We start from the raw sequence: 27,530 nt of genomic DNA on the forward strand, positions 1-27,530 counted from the left end.
GCACATACACACACACACACACACCAAGCACACACTAGGGACAATTTAGAATCGCTAATACACCTAACATGCATGTCTTTGGACTTTGGGAGGAAACCGGAGTACCCAGAGGAAACCCATGCAGACACAGGGAGAACATGCAAACTCCACGCAGGGAGGACCCAGGAAGCGAACCCAGGTCTCCTTACTGCAAGGCATTATTTGATTGCCATCCATCCATCCATCCATCCTCTTCCGCTTATCCGAGGTCGGGTCGCGGTGGCAGCAGCTTAAGCAGAGAGGCCCAGACTTCCCTCTCCCGCCACTTCTTCCAGCTCTTCCGGGAGAATCCCATGGCGTCCCAGGCCAGCCAGGAGACATAGTCCCTCCAGCGTGTCCTGGGTCTTCCCCGGGGCCTCATCCCGGTTGGACGTGCCCGGAACACCTCACCAGGGAGGCATCCAGGAGGCATCCTGATCAGATGCCCAAGCCACCTCATCTGACTCCTCTCGATGCGGAGGAGCAGCGGCTCTACTCTGAGCCCCTCCCGGATGACTGAGCTTCTCACCCTATCTTTAAGGGAAAGCCCAGACACCCTGCGGAGGAAGCTCATTTCAGCCGCTTGTATTCGCAATCTCGTTCTTTCGGTCACTACCCATAGCTCATGACCATAGGTGAGGGTAGGAGCGTAGATCGACTGGTAAATTGAGAGCTTTGCCTTACGGCTCAGCTCCTTTTTTACCACGACAGACCGATGCAGAGCCCGCATCACTGCGGATGCCGCACCAATCCGCCTGTCGATCTCACGCTCCATTCTTCCCTCACTCGTGAACAAGACCCCGAGATACTTGAACTCCTCCACTTGGGGCAGGATCTCTCCCCCAACCCTGAGAGGGCACTCCACCCTTTTCTGGCTGAGGACCATAGTCTCGGATTTGGACGTGCTGATTCTCATCCCAGCCGCTTCACACTCAGCTGCGAACCAATCCAGAGAGAGCTGAAGATCACGGCCTGATGAAGCAAACAGGACAACATCATCTGCAAAAAGCAGTGACCCAATCCTGAATCCACCAAACCGGACTCCTTCAACACCCTGGCTGCGCCTAGAAATTCTGTCCATAAAAGTTATGAACAGAATCGGTGACAAAGGGCAGCTTATTTGATTGCCTTATAAGTTAATTTGTTTTTAGTGGTGTTACTAAGCTAATTAAATTTTTATATTTAGTGTTAAATTAATCAAAACTGTTTAGTTTGCATATACTATGTGGAATGTCTGATTAGCCTGGGTGATATTAGATATGGTAATATAGAGTTTGTACTGTTAACATATGACTGTAAAATGCTTTTAATTGCAAGATATGCAGTGTTGGGAAGGTTACTTTAAAAATGTAATTCGTTACAGTTACAAGTTACCCTGTTCAAAATGTAATAGTAGTGTAACTATTTTAATTACTTGTTCTGAGTAACGTAACTAATTACTTTTTAATTACTTTTTGATTACTTTTCCAATTTTTGGATGGGTATTCTGTACCCGTAGCCTGCTTGTATGTATCCATTTTCAATTTCAAACCTGACAGTAATAATCTTTATGGTGAAATCAAGTGTGAATCAGTCCATAGCCCTGTTGTTCAAGGTGACTGAATGCTGCCTGTATATAGGAAGAAAAAAAATCTTTGATGCAGCATAGACCGAATAATGGACCAATATCTCTTACATCAATGAAGCAGAGAAAAAATAATCTGAAAGTTAATTATTGTGTCACATCCACTTATTGTTAGTTGCCAGACTATTACAGTCTATGTTGTACAGTATGTTGTATCAATTTTTTAAATTCTTTTTCCAGCTGACAGCACTTGGGGGACATCAAACAACAGAGTTATGGGATAATTCACACCGAATTTCTTATTTAAAATAGTTAAACACTTTTGATCCTCTTTTAATACACAAAGTAACATCAGAACTTTCATAAAGACACTATAATAACCACCACAAGGTCAGACTTCAAGATACATTTTACTGTTAAACATTTTTTTTAAATCACACATTTTGATTTCTTTTTAACATTGTAGGTATCAGAAACTACTTTAATAAGCAGCTCTTTTGGAATGTGTCTCTGTTAGCTTTTTGTCTACAATGAAAATTAAAATAAGAAACAATAAGCAGTACTTTAATAAGCAGCTCTTAACTCTTTTGGAATGTGTCTTTGTTAGCTTTTTGTCTATAATAAAAACTTAAATAAAAGTGTAAAAACTGTAAAATAAATCATTGCTGATACTGTAAATCAGAATACTTATGCTTGGACACTTCAAAAAAAACATAGCCAACAAATTCTGCATTTAAGCTAATCAAAATCAGGTGGTAAAGGTATGTCCTCCATTAGTCACTATGGACAAAATCAGGATAAAGCTGTCTATTGTAGCGTAGGAGCAAGACCTCTTCCATGTGATTATCAGTCATTCTATTTCTAGTGGGAGTCAAAACTTTGCCTCCTTGACTGAACAGACGCTCCACAGGAGCACTGGAGGGAAGGGTAGTGTTGTATTTAATGAAAAGCTTCTTGATTATTGGAAATGCCTGCAGAGATTTCATGGTGGTGTCTGTGTCCTCCAAGTACTTCCTCACCTCACTGTGGGCTGTGCTGTCATATGCTACGTCTTTGCCATTTTCAAAAACAAAAAAATCATCTGAATCATCTGATCTTCTGTTGTCGTCTTCTCTTAATGAAACTGGGCTTTGTTGTTGTTCAAGATCAACAGCTTTCTGCAGAAGCATTCTTCTCATGTCATCTCTCTTTGGGGGTGATCCAACATAGACGAAACTTTGGCAGAGTTGTGGTTGCCATCTGTGCTTCATGACTGGCTAACACTGAACCAAACCTTTCTTCTATAGCTTCAGTAATGGTGGTGATGATGTGCACAGTGTAAATAACATGAGGAAGCTTTTCAGACAACTTTGTCTTGAGGCTCAACAAAGTAGGGATGACAAATCCTAAGTAACATTTGTTCTCGCCCTGGAGAATATCAATGGCAAGGGCTAAAGGCTGCAAAACCTCAGTGTATTCTTTTAGGAATGCTGCCTCTTGCGGGTGAAACATTGGAGAATCGAGCTTATCACAGATGTCCCTCAACTGGTCTTCTGAGAGCCCTACAACTTTTGAAATGGCCCTGAATTCTGAATTCCATCTTGTGACTGATGGAACAGTTAACTGCATTTTGGCTATATCCTGAATTGCCTCAGCAGCCAATGAAGATCTATGTGATTTGTTCCAGATAGATGAGCACTTTGCCATTGCACTTCGTATAGCTTACGCGATGGACCGTTCTCTCCTGCTTTGTGAACCTCATTTGTGGCAATTAGATTAAGAGTATGAGCTGCACACCGCTGGTGTTGTGGAAGAAAAAACTGCTCATCTTCCTCTTCCTGAAGAAGACCACTGACATCAGAAAATGTCACACCATCACTGTGATCATCTGTCTCCTCTTCACTAACACCAAATTCATGGAATGCCTTTACAAAGTTGCTTCCGTTGTCAGTAACAGTGCATCTGACTTTAGTTTGAATCTTATATTCTGCATGAATTTTGTTTAGTTTTGTTGCAACCGCTTCGTAGGTGTGTCGACCTTTCAGGCGGGTGCAGGCCAAAGCTGCAGAATGCCTCTCTAGCGTGTCCTTATCAATCCAATGACATGTCACACCAAAGAAACTACGGTTTTGTGCTGACCAAATATCTGCTGTTGTGCAGACAGTGTCCACATCAATAAGCTTGGAGATAACAGATTCCTTCATAATTGCAAACTCCCTATCAATCCGCTGCATTAGAGTCTTTCTACACATTGTTTTTTTCCCACCACTAAGACCCTCAACAAGCTTCCGGAATGATGGTTGCTCCACTACTGAAAAGCACTGTACATCTTCAACGACAAAATCAAACACCAACTTGTTCACACATTCCTGTGACACGCTGAACCTTGTCCCTGTCACTATCCTTGCTTGCTTCATAGGAGGTTGAGAAGATTCTTGGGTAGAAGTGCTTGGCAGATCATCAGACTGACATGGTGTATCTTGCGTCAGAAGAATACTTGGATGTCTCCTCTGAAAATAACAAATACATATTTAATTAAAGATGCATTACATAATTAAAATCTTGTCTTCCACTTGATTACAAAACATGACATGTTATTTTCTTACATTGTGAAAGACTAGATCCAAATTGGGTGAAAACAGCTCCCTCTAGTGTAACAACGCGTAACATTAATACTAATGCTATGAATTATTACAACATTATTACAATTATTAATTATGTATAGCATTAATATTAATGCTATAATAATAATAATAAGAAGAAGAAGAAGAAGAAGAATAGTAGTAGTAGTAGTAGCATTAAATGGTGGTTATTATTAATTAAAACTAAATTATGGGGTAGACATTGACTATGGTGCACCACTATTGTGTTTATACTTTACAAAAAACATGTTACTTTTTACTAGACAAAACATTTTACAGTCTATTTTTCAATCACAAATGCTGAAGTAGCCGATCGCTTGCATTCAAGACAATACATGTAAAACTTGGACAATGCGTAGTCTTTGTTAAAATCTACCATTCCAGGCACATTTTAAATTACATATAGCAAGTCAGGCATGCTAATATCAAAACTGACAAAATGGGAGGGAAAGTGCGTAATATGGCTCAACAACCTCCTTAGCTAGCTATCTAGAGTAGCTAGCTTAAAGTGAACCGAAATAGGGAGCTAAAATAGCCATAGGCTACATCTGCATTTGGGCACATTAAAAGCGTGTGGCTGTGAAAAGTGGCGTGGCGTCTGTGACTGTGTGACAATGTGAAGGCTTCATTGCTAAAAACTTTCCGTTTGCTCTTACAAGCAGCACTTACCTCTAGATGTTTCCTGAGGTTGGACATTGAGGTTTTCGATGTGGACAACATCTTGATAGCCGGCAAACAAGCATTACATTGCACAGTTAGATTTATGCCCTTTTCCGCGACATATCTGAAATGTTTTCTAAATTTCCAGCTGTGAAATGCAGTTTTATTAGACATTGCTAGTAGTAGTTTGAAACTCAGATCACAACATGCCCAGGCATCTGCTATCAGACTGAGGTGATGGCACTGGCGCTGCAATTATAGACGTGATAGGAGAGCCTATCAGAAATAATTATTGTCTGTGGGAGGGGGGGGAATGGAAAAGGACGATGTTTATAGGCCTAATGAAAACGTGCGAAACAGGCAAAAAAATATTATTTCATATTTCATAAAGGCTTTGCTGACATTTTTAATATGTAACTTAAATTGTAATTCTGAAAAATTACACAAGTAACTGTAATTGAATTACACATTTTTATACAGTAACTGTAATGTATTACCGTTACATTTATTTTGTAATTTAATTACGTAACGCCGTTACATGTATTTCGTTACTCCCCAACACTGAAGATATGTTCCCTTGTTTAATACTCATGTGATTTTGATACACAGTGCGCACGTGAACTGTGTGTGTGCTTATAATAAAAAGAGACTGCAAGACTGGTGTGTTCCCTGGTCGTGAAGTTTCAGGGAGTGTTGCAGTTACAGTTCCTCCATTAGTATTTTACCATGCGTATACACCAGTGTTTATTTCCGCCTTATTCTCAAGTGTTCATTGTTAATAATTTTCTTGCCGTTGGATGGAAATCTAATCTATGTGTCACCAGGTTGTGAGTCCAGAACACGTGTGAGTTAATTGGCAAGTAATTTCAAATTAACAACACGGCAGGTACGGCTGACACGTGGGCTGCTTGAATCAAGAAGAGAGAACAGAGTAACCAATGAAGTAGGTTAGTGTTTGAAGGAGATGAGGAGAGCTATGAATTGTAAGAAACAAGCTTTTTGGACCATCTACGGTTATAAGGGCTGAAAGTAATAATAATGTAACATGCCGAAAGAGATGACAGGAAAAAGACAATACAAAGAAGATGGCAGAGGAGGACACTGAAGACACTTATGGTTTCCAGACAAGTGAAAACCTGAACCACCCAATGTTGAAGCTGAAGGGCTTGATGGTTGACACATAAGCAACATCAAATATCATTACAGACATCAAATGGTTTAAGACCTTGGATGACCAGTTTTAGCCAGAAAGGCACACCATGGAGTTAGCTGTTGGAACTAGGACCAGAGGAATCTCGAAATGAAGAGGAGATGTGGAGGTAGACCTGATTGGCAGCAGAGGGCAACGGTGCACAGCGACACTTAGAAGCACACAATAGATTCCCTCATACCTGCAGGACAGTTTTCTCTGTGAAAGCCGCGACAGCCAGACAAGCAAGCATGATCCTCCTGCAAGACAGAGATATAATACAGCTCAAATGTGTGCGATCAGATAATAGTACAGAATTTATGTGTGAAGGCTTTAAATCACTACTGACCAAAAATGGTATCAGGCATGAGACATCTGCACCATACTCCTCTCACCAGAATGTACTGCAGTGGGGAACACTATTTGATATGGCCAGCTGCATGTCCATTGACAGTAACCTCCCCAAAGAGCTATTGATGTATGTGGTAATTAAGAACAGGTGTTACTGCAATCGCACCAAACAGACACCATACTTTCTGTTGACAGAGAAAAAGCCTAATGTTTCTGGGATGCAAAGGATTGGGTCAGTGTGCTATGCATACAAATAAAGACAATCCTGGTACATGCTATCCCAGAAGAGAGCATAGAAAGTTAGCGTACTTGAATGATTATGTATTTGACATACATATGACAATGACCAAACATTAGTTAATATTGGCTACTAGCCAACCCACAGCATACCATACGCCACATAATCAGGCCGATTTTTTAATGATTTTTAAGCACAGGGAGAAAATTAACATTTGAAAAATCGGTAATGTAATAAATCAGCAAGAAAAGCAACATTGTAACAATGCACGGAACGAACCAACACACAATCGTCCGTGACTGAAAATTGGCACACCGCCATCGCTCATGTGCCCACCTCCAACTCATCACTTGAGTTGTTGTCATCTTTGCACAGTCCAGATGCACCTATGACTCACGTAGACTTTCTGTGTTCCTGCAGGAGCATCTAAGAAGACGCATGTTTGTCGCGGATGTGAATTGCTGTATGTAGCGTGTAAAACAGTTCGCTAGGGTGCACGCGGTCGTGTGTCATAACCGAAAACTTGTTTTTTAAAGACTGCTTACTTCATTGTGTTTTAACCTCAGTTGTAAAGGATTGTTTTAAGGATCCCATGGGATACCCCTCTGTAATACTACATTTTTCTTTATGTCACTGTATCTGGACAGTACTGTTATGAGTTTTATTCACATGTGCATGTTAACTGTGGCACACACGGGCTCAGCAGTTAGAATTGCTGACCAAGCATTGGATTAGATAGCCAAAGACAACTGGAGGCTTGTATAGTCAGCTTAAACACAGGTTAGGGTATTTCTGTCCTCTATCAGCACAAACCTTCTTTCCTTCTTGGGAGAATGAGAATCGACATGTAAGCACTATGATATTTCTGTATTTTGTGGGAGAGGAATTCAGCCCTTGTTTGGAGACGGAGAAGACCAGCAAATGAAGCAAGAACCATATAAAAGGTCTGGACGGTGGCCAGACCCTTCGAGGCTGCGTCGACACAAAGAGTTGTCGAAAAACCTCCCAGCGTGGGGACGGAGAAAATGGCTGACTGTGTTGATCCAGATTCCCATCTGGATAAAAGTCTGTCCATATGCCTCCCCGTCTGTAACCGCGTAAAACGTCAGTAAATGTAAGCTAAAGATATTTTGTCTCATGTGATTCTTGTACCGCCGTAATCACTATGGGAGGGATATCGCCTTTTCTGGTATATTATGATATTGTTTAATTATTTAATAAGCCACAATATTAAAAGAACACATTTCCAAGAGAGCTAATGCCTCTGCAGGAAACACCCTCGCAAACTATTTTAAACGCTGCATATGGCGATTCACCTCTGGTGTGGCTCCTCCTTGCGCCATAGATGTCTTACTTGTCCGCAGCTTAGTGAATCCACGCCCCTTCCGGCGTGCTTTCCATGGGTGTCTTGCCAGGTGTCTTACTTGGCGGCTTAGTGAATCCACGCCCCTTCCGGTGTGCTTTCCATGGGTGTCTTGCCTTAGTGAATTATATATTGTGGAGGACTGCCGGCTTCCCATGCCGGTTCGCACCCCCAGGCCGCCAGGAGGAGCTCTCCCGACAGCAGGACCATGCCCCGAGGTCCAGCAGGGCCTTATGGACTTTGTAGTGTTTTAACAGAACCCTGCTGGATACCTTGGGGGCCACCAGGAGTCGCTGTAGGGGGGCTTATATGTTCTTTTATGCCCTATGACCTGGGAGTACGTCAGGGTCACATGACAGGAAGGAACGACGTGCTCCCGGGTTAAAGAAAAGGACTGATTGCCCTGACCCGGAAGGAGTAAGGAACTATGGACTGTCGGGACAGGAATTCCTCCGGGTCAGGGGCTATAAAAGGATGGTGCCTCAGTCCAGACGGTGAGCTGAGCTGGGAGGAAGGGTGGCTAAGTGTCTGGGCGAGGAGGAGAGTTTATTGATAGAGTGTTGTTGGTTTATTGTATGAGTAGTGTGGAGGGTGCTTGGTGCACTGAAGAACAAAATAAAAAGTATTGGACTTTTACCCGGTGTCTGGAGTTGTACCTGAGGGTTCAAGGGAGCACTAGCGCCCCCTACTAGAGTCAAAGTGTCAATCAAAATGATTTATGACATTAAACCCATTTTTGATTTATGACCAGAAGTCCCGCCCCCCCCCACCACCTGTTCGCCCCCCCTCCTTGCCCACACCCCCAACCACCTGTTCGGCCACCTGTTTGCCCCCCTCCTTGCCCCCGCCCCCAACCACCTGTTTGGTCCTACTTTCTGTCAAGGGCAATTTGATGGGTGTCCCCAACCCCTTGAACAACCTGTTCTGCCCCATCTCATTAGGGCAAGTCCAGACATGCCCAAGGTCTGCCTAGGCCCCCGCCCCCCTTGAACCCATCACCACCCCCCAACCACTTCCCAGCCCCCTCTTCCGAAGACAAGTTCAGGCATGTTGCAGCCAGACCCTGGACAAGTTCAGGCATGTTCCTATCCATACCCAGACAGCCCCACCTGTTGGCTGGCCCCTCCACTTCCTGGGCTACTTCTTCCGAGGACATACACACACACATGCTCCGGCCGGACCGATCTAACTTGTCGCCGTTCCTGCCAATATTGCTTTGGGTAAGAATCCTTGTATCTATGTAACTATTATTTTTAAAATATCTAAACTTTATCATTTGTAAGCCACTTTTTTATCTAAGCCCACTTACAGATCCAACCTTTCCCATCTCACAGAAAGACAAGCAGTCCACCTTTTAGCAGCCCCCGCAGTCACGTGCGTGTAGTTCAAAGCACACTGAAATACGAGCTGTCCGGCTCTCTCTGTCTACAAAGAGACTCTCAGAGAAGGCAGCCTCCCTGCGCGCGCCCGCGAGCTGGCCAGTGCAGAAGCTCTACGCGTATGTGCAGGCAAGGTCACGTAGTTCAAAGCACACAGAAAGGATCTCTCTCTCTCTCGCTGTTCACACTGAGCCCGGAGCGTAGCTAGAGCCGTCAGTGCAGGCCATATGCTCGGAGCGCTGACACGGGTTGAGTTAGACCCTACTGACGCCGTGAAGCGTGACTGCCTTAACACAGTGCTGTGCTTCGAAAACCCATTACCCCTCCTCCCCTGCCAGCTCCGTGCTGATTCAGTCCAGGCGCGCGCATGCTTGTCAACAGCTTAGCGTAAGCCACCTTTTTTCCACCCTATGCGTTGGGCACGCAGCTTGTTCCCAAGACTCATGGATCTTTAAAAGTTAAAGGCTTTCATGATAACGTGTAAAACACGAGATAACTAGTTCGATATAAGCCCTTTAAAAATCACACAGTTAAATAAAATGCAGCAGTTCCCTTTTAAATCACGTTTGAGATGTCTAAATGCTAAATGCTATATTAAGTAATATATTTATGATTTGTATTAAAATCGATCTAAAACAAACCCTTGTTCTATTCATTAACACCCATTTTAATCCTCCCATAATGAAGAAAGGTGTTTAGTTTTTCTAACAGTTTGATTGCCTTAATCAGATCGGATATCTCGGGCTAGAGAAAGGAACTTTAAAATACTCTTTGTCAAAACCGATCTTTCCAAAGCACAACGCACCCCAACACCACCTCCCAACTCCGGCCGCCTGAAGCTATGGTGGTGGTTGTGGGGAATCGGTGTCGATTCACACTTCAGCTGTTAGGACGGCTCAAGCCGTTTATGACCCTTAACCTCGTGGCCGAGCAAACTTTGGGAAAGGTGAAAACGGTCTTTCGGAGAAGCATGCAGCTGTTTAAAGAAATCTACGGTTTACAATGGATTCTATTAAAGAAATTCTGGACTTTTCGATGTACGGATTTTTAGATGTCAGCCTTGTGACGGACAACAGACATTACACGGGTGTCCAGTTAAAATGATGGGCAAGCATCTGTTATTACAGATCACAGTGCACATTTCAAAAAATACAGCTTTTTTGGGTATATAAATAAGTGTTCAGACCGGTCCATTGCTCAGCAGGCCGTTAATACTGAAAGAGGACACCGAATCTCGTTGGAAACATGGCATATTTTTGATTATTATATGTGCCAAATAAGTATGTTTTTAGAAAACGGATGGATGAACCCTTATATTTTATCCTTACTATGAATAATTTCCAAGTTTATTCTCAAGTGTCTGCGTGTGCGCGCTCGTGTGTGCGTATAATATAAGATGCAGCATTTATATCTATCTATCTGCGTATACGACGATTAATGTACAAATTCATAGGACTGAAGCAAACAATATTAGCTTTTTCTGCATCAAACGGGCTTTACAATCAAGTAGTTTTGTCTCGGCGTCTGAAAATTCAAACAGAGCCTCTTCTCTGAGAATATTCAGGCATGGTTTAAAAGCTCAGGCTGGTTGTGCATCAGCTCTGGTGTAGTAAGAGGTCGGTATTCTGAACTGCGTACAGAAGGGTCCCGTTTGTGAAATGCGCACTCTTTCTAATCGGGCTCACTGTAGCAGGGGAATTTCTGCCCCGGGTCCGCATGTTTTTAAAAGTCTGGGATATCGAAACATTTTAACTTTATAAACTCTCATTTGTTACAACCGGTTGGAGACAGCCTCCAATGATGAACGGGATCCAGGAGCATATATCAAAGCGAATGCTTAATAGACATAAGGCAACTGTGTTTTCATTCATTTCACTAAATGAAAAGTAATTATTTAAATACAGAATAGTAGCACCCCAAAGGCCGGGTGATTTTAGATGTGTCAGTAATATAATTAAGTTATTTTTAAAAGTAATCCCACACTGCACAAGAGAGATAGATTCCACGTGTGTTTTAGGATTTGCTGTGGTCAGTGATGATTTTAATTTTTTTTCCTTAGCTCATTTCTATAACATAGGAGCCTTTTGACAAAGGAAAACTCTATAAAAATACACTTGTGCATTTAAACGGAGATTTAGATAGATAGATACTTTATTAATCCCAAGGGGAAATTCACATAATCCAGCAGCAGTATACTGATACAAAGAAACAATATTAAATTAAATAGTAATAAAAATGAAAAAAATAAAATTAATGTTAGCATTTACTCCCCTGGGTGGAATTGAAGAGTCGCATAGTGTGGGGGAGGAACGATCTCTTTAGTCTGTCAGTGGAGCAAGACAGTGACAAAAGTCTGTCACTGAAGCTACTCCTCTGCCTGGAGATGACACTGTTCAGTGGATGCAGTGGATTATTCATAATTGACAGGAGTTTGCTTAGTGCCCGTCGCTCTGCCACAGTTGTTAAACTGTCCAACTTTACTCCTACAATAGAGCCTGCCTTCTTAACAAGTTTGTCCAGGCGTGAGGCGTCTTTCATCTTTATGCTGCCACCCCAGCACACCACTGCGTAGAAGAGGGCACTCGCCACAACGTCTGGTAGAACATCTGCAGCATCTTACTGCAGATGTTGAAGGATGCCAACCTTCTCAGAAAGTATAGTCTGCTCTGACCTTTCTTACATAGAGCATCAGTATTGGCAGTCCCGTCCAATTTGTCATCCAGCTGCACCCCCAGGTATTTATAGGTCTGCACCCTCTGCACACAGTCACCTCTGATGATCACAAGGTCCATGAGGGGCCTAGGCCTCCTAAAATCCACCACCAGCTCCTTGGTCTTGCTGGTGTTAAGGTGTAAGTGGTTTGAGTCGCACCATTTAAAAAAGTCTTTGATTAGCTTCCTGTACTCCTCCTCCTGCCCACACCTGATGCAGCCCACAATAGCAGTGTCATCAGCGAACTTTTGCACATGGCAGGACTCCGAGTCATATTGGAAGTCTGATGTATATAGATTGAATAGGACCGGAGTAAGTACAGTCCCCTGCGGCGCCCCTGTATTGCTGAACACAATGTCAGACCTGCAGTTCCCGAGAAAGAAAGCAGGTTTCTATACCTTAGCCTGATTACTCACCTTATCCCAGTTTTGTACGTGCATGTAAAGCACTCACTCACTGTTACACTAGCACAAAATTTTGATATTTTCTGTCTACTCAAAAAACTAAAATTATTTCTATTAACACAGGTGATAACTGGAAAACATTTCACTATTTTTAATTAAAAAGTTAAAAACAGAAAACCCAATTATGATTTTTGTTTTGTCATGGTAGGGTCCTAGGGTGACACTTTTCCCTTTATACTCTCTTATGTAGACCTTAACACATTCTTACCAAAATAGTTCATCATTTCCCAATTCCTGTAACTTCAGGTAACATCCACCCCAAACATAGCATATAGCTTTAATTTCTGTACTCATTTTAAATGATAATCGACAGTATAAAGTCCCTAAAGGAACTGGATAGGAACTGGAGGCATCTGATATCTTCTATCATATCTTTTTTTGCGAACAGAGTTTTCATAAGTTTTAATCGCATCCCCTAACATTTTTTTGAAAGTATCCCACTAATACCAATATATCCTTTTTTTAAAATTAATGATATACCATAGATGCATATTTTATTATAACTACTTAACTTTTATCAACTTTTATCTAACTCAATATTTATTTTTCTAGTATCAGAATGTACTGTAGTTTAAGTTATTTTGTTTTGGGTTCAATAGATGTATTTTACATATTTTTGATACTTTTTCTTTTTTTCACATCTTCGCTCCCCCTTTTTGTTACTTTGCCCCCTAGGGGGCCATCCCCACAGTTTGAGAACTACGGTTGTAGGAGATTATTTGTAAAACACTCTGTGGCACTTCAAGCTAAATTAGATTTCCTTGGTTATTCAGCCGTCCATCGGTGTTCCATTTTTGTTAAAAATTGTATTTAGTCTCTCTTTATTTACTAAACATTTTATGTTGAAAAGAAAACAGTTATCTTGTTCAGGTTTTATTTTAAAACCGCATTTTCATCAACAGGCTCTTTGGTACTCAGAATGCTTTGTATAATACAAAGTTTTAGAAATTCTGTTAATGCTTGGTAACAGCCATCCATTTTACATCAGTTATGAGCCCCTGAAAAATAAGAATGGTTATAGTATGTTATAGGAGCCTGTACACTTTTATAGCCCGACAAATCCAGGCCGCTTGGGGGCAAAGACTCTTTGAAAAGAGACTCCCACCCCACCGGCCTGATTGGGCCTCGTTTGTGTCAAGAGCATTTTGAAGGATGTCTCTTATTTGGGTCTGTGAAATGTACTTCTGCATAAAAAATCCAAGGTCTCAGGAGTATGGTCATTGTGAATAGTTAATACAGAAAAGAGAAGACAGAACACACGCCGCACTTGTCCTAACTCTTCTGAAAAACCCTAGTTGAATTTTGAACATCATATCCTACGTTTGGTTAACACTGTGGACACAGGCGCTAGATCTCTGTCATATTGAACTTTAAAGAATAAAGATTATAGAATTTTAGGCACACTCCATTACAAGATCCATAGGCCCCTCAGGATGTTTGACAATTAAGTGAAGACCAGAATCAGAATCATGGGTTAGCACACAGGTCCATATTCTAAAATTTCTTTGATTATATCTATTTAGTTAGCATGTCAGCGCTGTTCATTTTCAATATAAGTGGTATATTTCCCTGACCAGGGGCTTCTTGTCAAAATGTTAACATAAAAAAGAGATCCGAGATACTTCTATTTAAACAGCAGCAACATTTGTTAATAAGTGTATAGGTTTGTTTTGCATTCTAATTCTTAAAGCTCTATTAAACTATTGTTAATTTCAAAGCAAAATGCACCCAATCATTTTTTTTATAACTAAATTAAATAATCCTTATAAATAGATCCCGGTGCTTGATAATACTTAACACTAACTGATATCATTAAATGATACTTCTGTGATTTATTCAGGGTTACTATTTAATATTTTTAATTTGCCTTTTTAAGTTTTATTTAAAAATGAACTCTTTAAGACATATTTAGACTATTCCAGACTGTGCATGTCAACAAAGCTTATTATTTATTTCAAAAGGTTTCTGTTCATGCTGATTTTGTCACCTATCAATGTTTTTAATACATCACAGCAGTTTTTCAAATTGTAATAACTCCTTTATAACTCCACTTTTTCATGTAATTATTTACTTCATAATTAACTTTATTTATTTATTTTGGCACTAATGTCCGTACCATCAAGACTACCAGTCTAGTTCATATTCTAAACTCCAATATTTAATGTTCTTCCTGAATCAGGAGGAACACAAACCTGACTTTTAGTGCTAGATAAGATTCTAACAATGACCGGCTAATGTTAATTAGCCTCATACTAGCAGATGTTAAATAATGTTTTCCCCAACTCTTTGCAACCCCGTGGAACTGGCTAAATAGATAACAGCTTAGCTGATAATATACCTCCGGACACGTAGTTTCTGTTGTAGTGTGCTGTGAGCTTGGGGTGATCCCTTGTTGATCCAGTCTTAATATGTTTTTTAATCTCTTCTGTGACTTAGTATTTGTAAAGTTTAGTTTTTACTATCTTATATTTGTGATATGGGCGAGTCAATATTACATTTTGGAATAATAATGTCTAGCTTAACTCTGCCCTTGACCATGATCGCTGCACAAATCCTGGTCCCTTGACTCGTATTTAATAAGATTGCAGACACTTGTTGACTCTTGGAATCACAGTTCAAACTTGCATCCCCTTCACCCTGAATGCTACTAAAACAAAGGGGGCTTTTTCACAAACAGATGGGAAAAGCAGTTTTCAATGATAGCTGTCCTATGTAACCTGGACTACCTAAAAGAAAGAATAAACCACAAAGTTTTTGTAAAATTTTAATCCTTGTGCTAACACATATAATATTATGTAACTATTCACTAAAAATTTTCCATCCTGATTTGCCTAACGTGTCCAGCATAAGCCTAATCATCAGCCCTGTAGTGTACAGGCTCCTATAACATACTATAACCATTCTTATTTTTCAGGGGCTCATAACTGATGTAAAATGGATGGCTGTTACCAAGCATTAACAGAATTTCTAAAACTTTGTATTATACAAAGCATCCTGAGTACCAAAGAGCCTGTTGATGAAAATGCGGTTTTAAATTAAAACCTGAACAAGATAACTGTTTTCTGCTCAACATAAAATGTTTAGTAAATAGAGACTAAATACAATTTATAACAAAAATGGAACACCGATGGACGGCTGAATAACCAAGGAAATCTAATTTAGCTTGAAGTGCCACAGAGTGTTTTACAAATAAAACCCTACAACTGTAGTTCTCAAACTGTGGGGATGGCCCCCTAGGGGGCGCAAAGTAACAAAAAGGGGGCACAAAGATGTGAAAAAAAGAAAAAGTATCAAAAATATGAAAAATACATCTATTGAACCCAAAACAAAATAACTTAAACTACAGTACATTCTGATACTAGAAAAATAAATATTGAGTTAGATAAAAGTTGATAAAAGTTAAGTAGTTATAATAAAATATGCATCTATGGTATATCATTAATTTTAAAAAAAGGACATATTGGTATTAGTGGGATACTTTCAAAAAAACGTTAGGGGATGCGATTAAAACTTCTGAAAACTCTGTTCGCAAAAAAAAGATATGATAGAAGATATCAGATGTCTCCAGTTCCTATCCAGTTCCTTTAGGGACTTTATACTGTCGATTATCATTTAAAATGAGTACAGAAATTAAAGCTATATGCTATGTTTGGGGTGGATGTGATCAGAAAGGCTATGATGATTCTAAAGATCCATCAAGAAAACTGTTGGAAAAAATGGGAAGAACTCTTTTAGAAACAAGGATTTTTCTTATGTTTTAAAAATTTGACCTTTACAAAAATGCTTTTAGATTCTGTATTTTCTAAAGATGCTTTATTTTCATGTTAAAGCAGCTGGTCATTTTACTTGGCTACTGAAAATGTATTTTGTTACCTGGAAAAAAACAAAACATCTAGCAATACCAGGTTGTGTGGCGTTCATTTGACCTATAATACTTTTCTCTTGCCTGTTATGGAGCTCTGTCTAATTACCTGAAGTTACAGGAATTGGGAAATGATGAACTGTTTTGGTAAGAATGTGTTAAGGTCTACATAAGAGAGTATAAAGGGAAAAGTGTCACCCTAGGACCCTACCATGACAAAACAAAAATCATAATTGGGGTTTTCTGTTTTTAACTTTTTAATTAAAAATAGTGAAATGTTTTCCAGTTATCACCTGTGTTAATAGAAATAATTTTAGTTTTTTGAGTAGACAGAAAATATCAAAATTTTGTGCTAGTGTAACAGTGAGTGAGTGCTTTACATGCACGTACAAAACTGGGATAAGGTGAGTAATCAGGCTAAGGTATAGAAACCTGCTTTCTTAAATCTCCGTTTAAATGCACAAGTGTATTTTTACAGAGTTTTCCTTTGTCAAAAGGCTCCTATGTTATAGAAATGAGCTAAGGAAAAAAAATTAAAATCATCACTGACCACAGCAAATCCTAAAACACACGTGGAATCTATCTCTCTTGTGCAGTGTGGGATTACTTTTAAAAATAACTTAATTATATTACTGACACATCTAAAATCATCCGGCCTTTGGGGTGCTACTATTCTGTATTAAAATAATTACTTTTCATTTAGTGAAATGAATGAAAACACAGTTGCCTTATGTCTATTAAGCATTCGCTTTGATATATGCTCCTGGATCCCGTTCATCGTTGGAGGCTGTCTCCAACCGGTTGTAACAAATGAGAGTTTATAAAGTTAAAATGTTTCGATATCCCAGACTTTTAAAAACATGCGGACCCGGGGCAGAAATTCCCCTGCTACAGTGAGCCCGATTAGAAAGAGTGCGCATTTCACAAACGGGACCCTTCTGTACGCAGTTCAGAATACCGACCTCTTACTACACCAGAGCTGATGCACAACCAGCCTGAGCTTTTAAACCATGCCTGAATATTCTCAGAGAAGAGGCTCTGTTTGAATTTTCAGACGCCGAGACAAAAACTACTTGATTGTAAAGCCCGTTTCGGTACGAAAAAGCTAATATTGTTTGCTTCAGTCCTATGAATTTGTACATTAATCGTCGTACACGCAGATAGATAGATATAAATGCTGCATCTTATATTATACACACACACGAGCGCGCGCACGCACGCACGCACTTGAGAATAAACTTGGACATTATTCATAGTAAGGATAAAATATAAGGATTCATCCATCCTTTTTCTAAAAACATACTTGTTTGGCGCATATAATAATCAAAAATATGCCATGTTTCCGACGAGATTCGGTGTCCTCTTTCAGTATTAACGGCCTGCTGAGCAATGGACCGGTCTGAACACTTATTTATATACCCAAAAAAGCTGTATTTTTTTAAATGTGCACTGTGATCTGTAATAACAGATGCTTGTTCATCATTTTAACTGGACACCCGTGTAATGTCTGTTGTCCGTCACAAGGCTGACATCTAAAAATCCTTATATCGAAAAGTCCAGAATTTGTTTAATAGAATCCATTGTAAACCGTAGATTTCTTTAAACAGCTGCACGCTTCTCCGTAAAACCGTTTTCACCTTTCCCAAAGTTTGCTCGGCCACGAGGTTAAGGGTCATAAACGGCCTGAGCCGTCCTAACAGCTGAAGTGTGAATCGACACCGATTCCCCACAACCACCACCATAGCTTCAGGCGGCCGGAGTTGGGAGGTGGTGTTGGGGTGCGTTGTGCTTTGGAAAGATCGGTTTTGACAAAGAGTATTTTAAAGTTCCTTTCTCTAGCTCGAGATATCCGATCTGATTAAGGCAATCAAACTGTTAGAAAAACTAAACGCCTTTCTTCATTATGGGAGGATTAAAATGGGTGTTAATGGATAACAACAACAACATTTATTTATATAGCACATTTTCATACAAACAGTAGCTCAAAGTGCTTTACATAATAAAGAATAGAAAAATAAAAGACACAATAAGAAAACAAAATAAATCAACATTAATTAACATCGAATAAGAGTAAGGTTCAATGGCCAGGGGGGACAGAAAAAACAAAAAAACTCCAGACGGCTGGAGAAAAAATAATTTCAAGAACAAGGGTTTGTTTTAGATCGATTTTAATACAAATTATAAATATATTACTTAATATAACATTTAGCATTTAGACGTCTCAAACGTGATTTAAAAGGGAACTGCTGCATATTATTTAACTGTGTGATTTTTAAAGGGCTTATATCGAACTAGTTATCTCGTGTTTTACACGTTATCATGAAAGCCTTTAACTTTTAAGATTAAAAGGTCAGATTATCTCAGGGCACAACGTGAGCTACCACAGCTATGCTGATGACACACAGCTGTACTTATCAATAGCACCTGATGACCCCGATTCTATTGATTCACTAACACAATGTCTGACTAGTATCTCAGAATGGATGAATAGTAATTTTCTCAAGTTAAATAAAGAGAAAACTGAAATTTTAGTGATCAGCAATAATGGATACAATGAGGCTAATAGAAATAAACTGGATACATTAGGATTAAAGGTCAAGACGGAGGTAAAAAGCTTAGGGGTGATTGTTGACTGTAATCTGAATTTTAAATCACATATTAATCAGATCATTAGGACAGCATTTTTCACTTAAGAAACATAAGTAAAGTTAGACCTCTTTTATCACTGAAAGATGCTGAGAAATTAGTTCACGCGTTTGTTTTCAGTCGACTAGATTACTGTAACGCACTCCTCTCAGGACTACCCAAAAAGATATAAATCGTTTGCAACTAGTGCAGAATGCAGCTGCTAGAATCCTAACTAGGAAAAGAAAATCAGAACACATTACTCCAGTTTTGATGTCACTACACTGGTTACCTGTGTCATTCAGAATTGACTTTAAAATTCTGCTTATGGCTTATAAAGCCTTAAATAATCTCGCCCCATCTTATATATCGGAATGTCTGACACCTTATATTCCAAATCGTAACCTCAGATCCTCAAATGAGTGTCTCCTTAGAATTCCAAGAACAAAATTTAAAAGAAGTGGTGAGGCGGCCTTCTGCTGTTATGCACCTAAAATCTGGAATAGCCTGCCAATAGGAATTCGCCAGGCTGATACAGTAGAGCACTTTAAAACACTGCTGAAAACACATTACTTTAACATGGCCTTTTTATAACTTCATTTTAATCGTAATTTAACTTAATCCTGATACTCTGTATGTTCAATTCATCATAACAACTATTCATGGTGGCTCTAAAATCGGTACTGACCCCTACTCTCTTTTCTGTTTCTTTTTCCGGTTTTGTGGTGGTGGCCTGCCACCTCCACCTACTCAAAGCTTCATGATGCTCCAACAATGATGGACGGATTAAAAGGAAGAAGTCTATGTAACAATCATCATCATCAAGCCCTTCCGTGAGAACCCTAAATCCAAAGAGGACTGTTTCATTTATGTTAGGTAGATTGCCCAGAGGGGACTGGGCGGTATCATGGTCTGGAATCCCTACAGATTTTATTTTTTCTCCAGCCGTCTGGAGTTTTTGTTTTTCTGTCCCCTGGCCATTGAACCTTACTCTTATTCGATGTTAATGTTGATTTATTTTTTATAATTATGTCTTTCATTTTTCTATTCTTTAATATGTAAAGCACTTTGAGCTACTGTTTGTATGAAAATGTGCTATATAAATAAATGTTGTTGTTGTTGTTGTTTAAAGATCCATGAGTCTTGGGAACAAGCTGCGTGCCTAACGCATAGGGTGGAAAAAGGGTGGCTTACGCTCAGCTGTTGACAAGCATGCGCGCGCCTGGACTGAATCAGCACGGAGCTGGCAGGGGAGGAGGGGTAATGGGTTTTCGAAGCACAGCACTGTGTTAAGGCAGTCACGCTTCACGGTGTCAGTAGGGTCTAACTCAACCCGTGTCAGCGCTCCGAGCATATGGCCTGCACTGACGGCTCTAGCTACGCTCCGGGCTCAGTGTGAACAGCGAGAGAGAGAGAGATCCTTTCTGTGTGCTTCAAACTACGTGACCTTGCCTGCACATACGCGTAGAGCTTCTGCACTGGCCAGCTCGCGGGCGCGCGCAGGGAGGCTGCCTTCTCTGAGAGTCTCTTTGTAGACAGAGGGAGCCGGACAGCTCGTATTTCAGTGTGCTTTGAACTACACGCACCTGCGGGGGCTGCTAAAAGCTGGACTGCTTGTCTTTCTGTGAGATGGGAAAGGTTGGATCTGTAAGTGGGCTTAGATAAAAAAGTGGCTTACAAATGATAAAGTTTAGATATTTTAAAAATAATAGTTACATAGATACAAGGATTCTTACCCAAAGCAATATTGGCAGGAACGGCGACAAGTTAGATCAGTCCGGCCGGAGCATGTGTGTGTGTATGTCCTCGGAAGAAGTGGCCCAGGAAGTGGAGGGGCCAGCCAACAGGTGGGGCTGTCTGGGTATGGATAGGAACATGCCTGAACTTGTCCAGAGTCCGGCTGCAACATGCGTGAACTTGTCTTCGGAAGAGGGGGGCTGGGAAGTGGTTGGGGGTTGGTGATGGGTTCAAGGGGGGTGGGGGCCTAGGCAGACCTTGGGCATGTCTGGACTTGCCCTAGTGAGATGGGGCAGAACAGGTGGCCAAGCAGGTGGGCGGGTGGTTCAAGGGGTTGGGGACATCCATCAAATTGCCCTTGACAGAAAGTAGGACCAAACAGGTGGTTAGGGGTGGGTCAAGGAGGGGGGCAAACAGGTGGCCGTACAGGTGGTTTGGGGGTTGGGGCAAGGAGGGGGGCGAACAGATGGCCGAACAGGTGGTGGGGGCGTGGGACTTCTGGTCATAAATCGAAAAGGGTTACTACTTGTGTGTATACATTATATGCACATGGGGATTATATTATTAATATTCAATAATATAATATTATTATATAATATTAATATTATTTCATATATTATGATATATGAAAAGAACTGCTGATTTTACTATATATATTATAGAAAATTTGATGATCAATTAAAACTACAGACCTATAGTGATGCAGATTGGGCAGCAGATGCCGATGATAGACACGGTAAGACCGGACACTGTTTCAATTTGAAATAGAATAAAAGGTTTAATTTTATGGAATACAAAGAAGCAATCCACTGTGGCATTATCTAAGTGGGAAGCAGAGTATATGGCACTTACTACCTTAGTACTGGAGAATATGTATCTTATCCAGCTTTTAGAAGGAACAGATGGTGAAATACACCATGAACCAGTGGAAATTTATGAGAATAACCAAGGTGAAATTGCTCTAGCAAAGAATCCTGTAAACAGACATGGGTGTAAACATGGGGGCATTAGGTACCGCTTTATCAGAGCAATTATACATGATGGGTAAATTACTCTGAAGGACTTTCTAACAGAAGAAATGGTTCCTAACATTTTATGACAAAGCCTGTAACAATGATGAAGATGCAAAAGTTAATAGGATTCATATTCCATCCATCCATTATCCAACCCGCTATATCCTAACTACAGGGTCACGAGGGTCTGCTGGAGCCAATCCCAGCCAACACTGGGTGCAAGTCAGGAAAAAACCCCGGGCAGGGCGCCAGCCCACTACAGGGCACACACACACACCAAGCACACACTAGGGACAATTTAGGATCGCCAATGCACCTAACCTGCATGTCTTTGGACTGTGGGAGGAAACCGGCGCTGCTCGGAGGAAACTCCATGCAGACACGGAAAGAACATGCAAACTCCAGGCAGGGAGGATCCGGGAAGCGAATCCGGATTCATATTTGACATGTTAATTGAGGTCTACATTGTTTTCATGGAAGCAGAGGGAACTGGGCGGTCTCATGGTCTGGAATCCCTACAGATTTTATTTTTTTTCTCCAGCCGTCTGGAGTTTTTTTTTGTTTTTTCTGTCCACCCTGGCCATCGGACCTTACTTATTCTATGTTAATTAATGTTGACTTATTTTTATTTTTTACTGTCTTCTATTTTTCTATTCTCCATTTTGTAAAGCACTTTGAGCTACATTTTTTTTGTATGACAATGTGCTATATAAATAAATGTTGTTGTTGTTGGAAGACTGAATGCATAACAATATGTGAGCAAGTGGAGGTGTTAACATATGACTGTAAAATATTTTCAACCGCAAGATAAGTTCCATTGTTTAAAAATCATGTGATTTTGATGCAGGGTGGTGTGCATGTGCGTGTAAACTACTGTAAGTGTGTGTTCACAATGAAAGCAGACCGAAAGACGGGTGTGTTCGCTGGTTTTCCTCTGCCAGTATATTTAACCCTGTGTATATGCAGTGTTTATTTCCGCAATTATTTCCATGCGTACATTGTTAATAATTTTCTTGCCGTTTCACGGACATTTAGTCTACGCGTCACAGTGTGCCCACTCACTTGGCAGTCTGGTTTGGTGGGTCACACTGGTTTAAAGTATTTTTGTGTGGTATTTAATGTGGTTACATTTTTTCCCAGTTTTCTTTTACTGTTACACTTGTTTTTATGTTTTGTGCGTGTGTGTGTTTCCAGCACCTTTATTAAAACTATCTTAGACTTGTTTGTGGATAGAGTTTAGTTTTTCGGAGGTCCCCTTTCTCCAATAAACTAGTGTGTTGTAGTCATTTTAATTTGTTTGCATTGGGAGGCTACAGTACTAAATATTGTGAGAAAAGAGAAACAACCGGTTATGCTGTGTTTTTTTCTTTGCTACAGTACTCGACTCACTGCAATATAATGTTACTGTTTCGAATGGATTTCCGCATACAATTTATTTTAACGTGGCACTTTGACAGACTTAGGAAGAGATCAGCACATTCATGTGTGGCACAGTATGAACGGTGAAATCTTCTGAAACCTCGTAAGTGTATGCCTCCTGATAACATAGCGTACAGTAAGGATTTTATATTGTGCTTTTGTACGGATATGTATGTATGAACTGAAAGAAAAATGTTTATTACTGAGATTTATTTAATCAACTTAAAAGTTGATTTAGAAAAGAGCCAGCAATCATCACTGTTTTTCTGACCTGAAGACAGATGAAGACAGTAGTTGTGGCAGAACCCACTCATCAGTTTAAATTTGTGTTTATTTGCACTGTACTGACCATAGTTCAACTATAATGTTAATGGAACGATATTGGTAGATTTCATTTATGTTAACCAAGCTAGAGCTGAAATACGTGTGCCTTATATTTAGTAATTTGTAAACTGGTAATTGCATTAACATCTTAGCGCTGCTCAAAAACTAAATTGCATAGAATTGCTTATTTCTCGAAGTGGTATATAGTCGAAGGTCATTTCTTTTGACGTGCAAGTTCGTCTTTCCCGGTCCCGCCCGCTTCATTTTCCATCCATCCATTTTCCAACCTGTTGAATCCGAACACAGCGTCACGGGGGTCTGCTGGAGCCAATCCCAGCCAATTCTGGGCACAAGGCAGGGACCAATCCTGGGCAGGGCGCCAACCCACCGCAGGACACATACACCCACACACCAAGCACAATTTAGAGCCGCCAATCCACCTAACCTGCATGTATTTGGACTGTGGAAGGAAACCGGAGTACCCGGAGGAAACCCAAGCAGACACATGGAGAACATGCAAGCTCCACGCAGGGAGGACCCGGGAAGCGAACCTGGGTCTCCTAACTGCGCTACCCCAACCCCTTTATTTTACTCAGAGGGAAAAAATGTATATGGTACATTTTCTCTGTGACCCGACATTTGCACGATAGACATATGCGAGCTGACAAAATTGCGCCGATTAAAACGCGCCAACAAAATCGCAAAAGTTACTAGTTTAAAGCATGTATAATAATGTTTATTTTAGAAGTCAATATTATGAGACGCGGCATGCCATCAGCACGGCACGCAGATAGTCCTTAAGATCACGCCTTGCATATGTAGGAAGAATTGCTGCAAGGGTGTCCCACTCTCTTGGGCTCTCTCGCGATTTTGTCGTGGCGATTTTGTCGGCGCGCATTTGTCGAAAACCAGTTAGCGAGTTTGTCGCCGCGAGTTTGTCCGTCGTGGTTTTGTCGGGGTACATATGTCTATCGCGCTTTTGTCGATGAACTCCTTTTCTCAGTTTAGGTTAATTTAAGTCAAAATGGCAATGGTTCCGGTTTTCATAAGGCTTACACAATCTGTGGCTTCCTCGAAAAGAGTGACGCACTCGATTGTTCATGAGAATTAGTGGATCTTCTCATCTCAAAGTGCAAGTCTCAAATATACTCCAAGATGCACTTGTTCTGTCGATTCATCCTGCTTTGTCAAAATGTATTGCTGTAGCACACCCAGGAGTTGTCTGTGGCATGCTATCGAAAAATATTACTACTGGACATTTTTATATAGAATTGCTCTAGTTTTTATCACTTATTATTATAAACGATGGGCCATGAAAAGAAAAAAAAAATAAAAATACTAATAAGAACACAATTTACTTATATAGCACCCTTCCTATGCCCACAATTCAGAAAGAACAGGACCTACTGTATATAACATTGGCTACAAATAATATCTTCACTAAATAAAAATAAATACAGAATATACAAAACATTCCAATAGAATAAAAGACAATAATCCAGACTAAAATATAATATATAAAACTACAAAAAAATCAACATAATTTGTGATAAAAATGCAAACCCTGAATACCTGGACAAACGGAGAGGGTAAACTGAAAGAAGGAGCAGAATGTCAGGTCTTTTTAATGTCTTACTAAGTGAATAAGATAAAAAAATGAAGTGAGTCAGCTGATCTCATTGATTTTGGGAGGTCATTCCATAGTTATTTGTTCAAGATTTTTTTGTAGTATTATATATTGTATTTTAGTCTGGATTATTGTCTTTTATTCTATTTGAATGTTTTGTATATTCTGTATTCATCTTTATTTAGTGAAGATATTATTTGTAGCCAATGTTATATAGGTCCAGTTGTTCTTTCTGAATTGTGGGCATAGGAAGGGTGCTATATAAGTAAATTGTGTTCTTATTAGTATTTTTCTTTTTTTTCTTTTCATGGCCCATTGTTTATAATAATAAGTGACAAAAACTAGAGCAGTTCTATATAAGGCAATTAATATATAGCATTATACATATAATTTAGTGTAGAATCTCTATTGCCGTTTTTTTAACATACAGTGGTGCTTGAAAGTTTGTGAACCCTTTGGAATTTTCAATATTTCTGCATAAATATGACTTAAAACATCATCAGAATTTCACTCAAGTCCTAAAAGTAGATAAAGAGAAACCAGTTAAACAAATGAGTCAAAAATATTATACTCGGTCATTTATTTATTGAGGAAAATGATTGAATATTACATATTTGTGAGTGTCAAAAGTATGTGAACCTCTAGGATTAGCAGTTAGTTTGAAGGTGAAATTAGAGTCAGGTGTTTGCAATCAATGGGATGATAACCAGGTGTGAGTGGGCACCCTGTGTTATTTAAAGAACAGGGATCTATCAAAGTCTGCTCTTCACAACACATATTTGTGGAAATGTATCATGGCACGAACAAAGGAGATTTCTGAGGACCTCAGAAAAAAAGTTGTTGATGCTCATCAGGCTGGAAAAGGTTACAAAACCATCTCAAAAGAGTTTGGACTCCACCAATCCACAGTCTGACAGATCGTGTACAAATGGAGGAAATTCAAGACCATTGTTACCCTCCCAAGGAGTGGTCGACCAACAAAGATGACTCTAAGAGCAAGGCATGTAATAGTCGGTGAGGTCACAAAGGACCCCAGGGTAAGTTCTAAGCAACTGAAGGCCTCTCCCACATTCGCTAATGTTCATGTTCATGAGTCCACCATCAGGAGAACACTGAACAACAATGGTGTGCATGGCAGGGTTGCAAGGAGAAAGCCACTGCTCTCCAAAAAAACATTGCTGCTCGTCTGGAGTTTGCTAAAGATCACATGGACAAACCAGAAGGCTATTGGAAGAATGTTTTGTGGACGGATGAGACCAAAATGGAACTTTTTGGTATGAATGAAAAGTGTTATGTTTGGAGAAAGGAAAACACTGCATTCCAGCTTAAGAACCTTATCCGATTTGTGAAACGTGGTGGTGGTAGTCTCATGGTTTGGGCCTGTTTTGCTGCATCTGGGTCAGGACAGCTTGCCTTCATTGATGGAACAATGAATTTTGAATTATATCAGAGAATTCTAAAGGAAAATGTCATCACATCTGTCCATGAACTGAATCTCAAGAGAAGGTGGTTCATGCAGCAAGACAACGACCCTAAGCACACAAGTCGTTCTACCAAAGAATGGTTAAAGAAGAATAAAGTTAATGTTTTGGAATGGCCAAGTCAAAGTCCTGATCTTAATCCAATCAAAATGTTGTAGAAGGACCTGAAGTGAGCAGTTAATGTGAGGAAACCCACCAAGTCTGTATGGAGGAATGGGGTAAAATTCCTCCAAGCCGGTGTGCAGGAATGATCAAAAGTTACCGTAAACATTTAGTTGCAGTTATTGCTGCAAGGGGGTGGTTGTCACACCAGATACTGAAAGCAAAGGTTCACATACTTTTGCTACTCACAAATATGTAATACTGTATTCGATCCTTTTCCTTAATAAATCAATGACCAAGTGCAATATTTTTGTCTCATTTGTTTAACTGGTTTCTCTTTATCTACTCTTAGGACTTGAGTGAAAATCTGTTGATGTTTTAGGTCATATTTATGCAGAAATATAGAAAATTAGAATTTTAGAGTTTAGTGAAATGTAATAAAAATGATTACACTTTTTAAAATGTGCAATGCATGTGTGTAATTTTGTTCTAAACAAATTAAGAATGAACATTTAAGCCAATCTAATATTTTTAAACATATACAGTGGTGCTTGAAAGTTTGTGAACCCTTTAGACACGAAGGTGACGTCACTTCTGGGTCTGCAACTCTGGGTGTACAACTGCGGCCAAGTAGATATTGCTGCAGACCAGAGTAAAGTGGGCGTGACATATCATTTTTGACTTCAGCCAATTATATATTAAATTTGTGTACGTTAGGCCCTTATCAGTCTATCACAAATTTAAACATCGCGGTCAATCACCTTTTTATTTAGCAAATCGC

The 27,530-nt window shown here is 40.0% G+C and overlaps 2 protein-coding genes across 2 annotated transcripts in view; one reads left to right on the plus strand and one right to left on the minus strand.

The window, feature by feature from the left end:
* Positions 1–3,195: 3,195 nt before the first annotated feature.
* LOC120543332 overlaps positions 3,196–27,530 on the minus strand; it is a 64,939-nt gene continuing 40,604 nt past the window's right edge. Inside the window, exons 3-5 of the mRNA XM_039776368.1 lie at positions 6,255–6,312; positions 4,873–5,112; positions 3,196–4,071 (exon numbers count right to left, since the gene is read on the minus strand). Coding sequence (XP_039632302.1) covers positions 3,196–4,071; positions 4,873–5,112; positions 6,255–6,312 — 1,174 coding nt within the window. The remainder of the gene's footprint in view (positions 4,072–4,872; positions 5,113–6,254; positions 6,313–27,530) is intronic.
* LOC120543053 (NXPE family member 4-like) overlaps positions 23,222–27,530 on the plus strand; it is a 177,267-nt gene continuing 172,958 nt past the window's right edge. Inside the window, exon 1 of the mRNA XM_039775896.1 lies at positions 23,222–23,318. The gene's annotated coding sequence lies outside the window, so the exon portion shown is untranslated. The remainder of the gene's footprint in view (positions 23,319–27,530) is intronic.

Source organism: Polypterus senegalus, chromosome 13 (assembly GCF_016835505.1).
Source record: "Polypterus senegalus isolate Bchr_013 chromosome 13, ASM1683550v1, whole genome shotgun sequence".
Lineage (NCBI taxonomy): Eukaryota > Metazoa > Chordata > Cladistia > Polypteriformes > Polypteridae > Polypterus > Polypterus senegalus.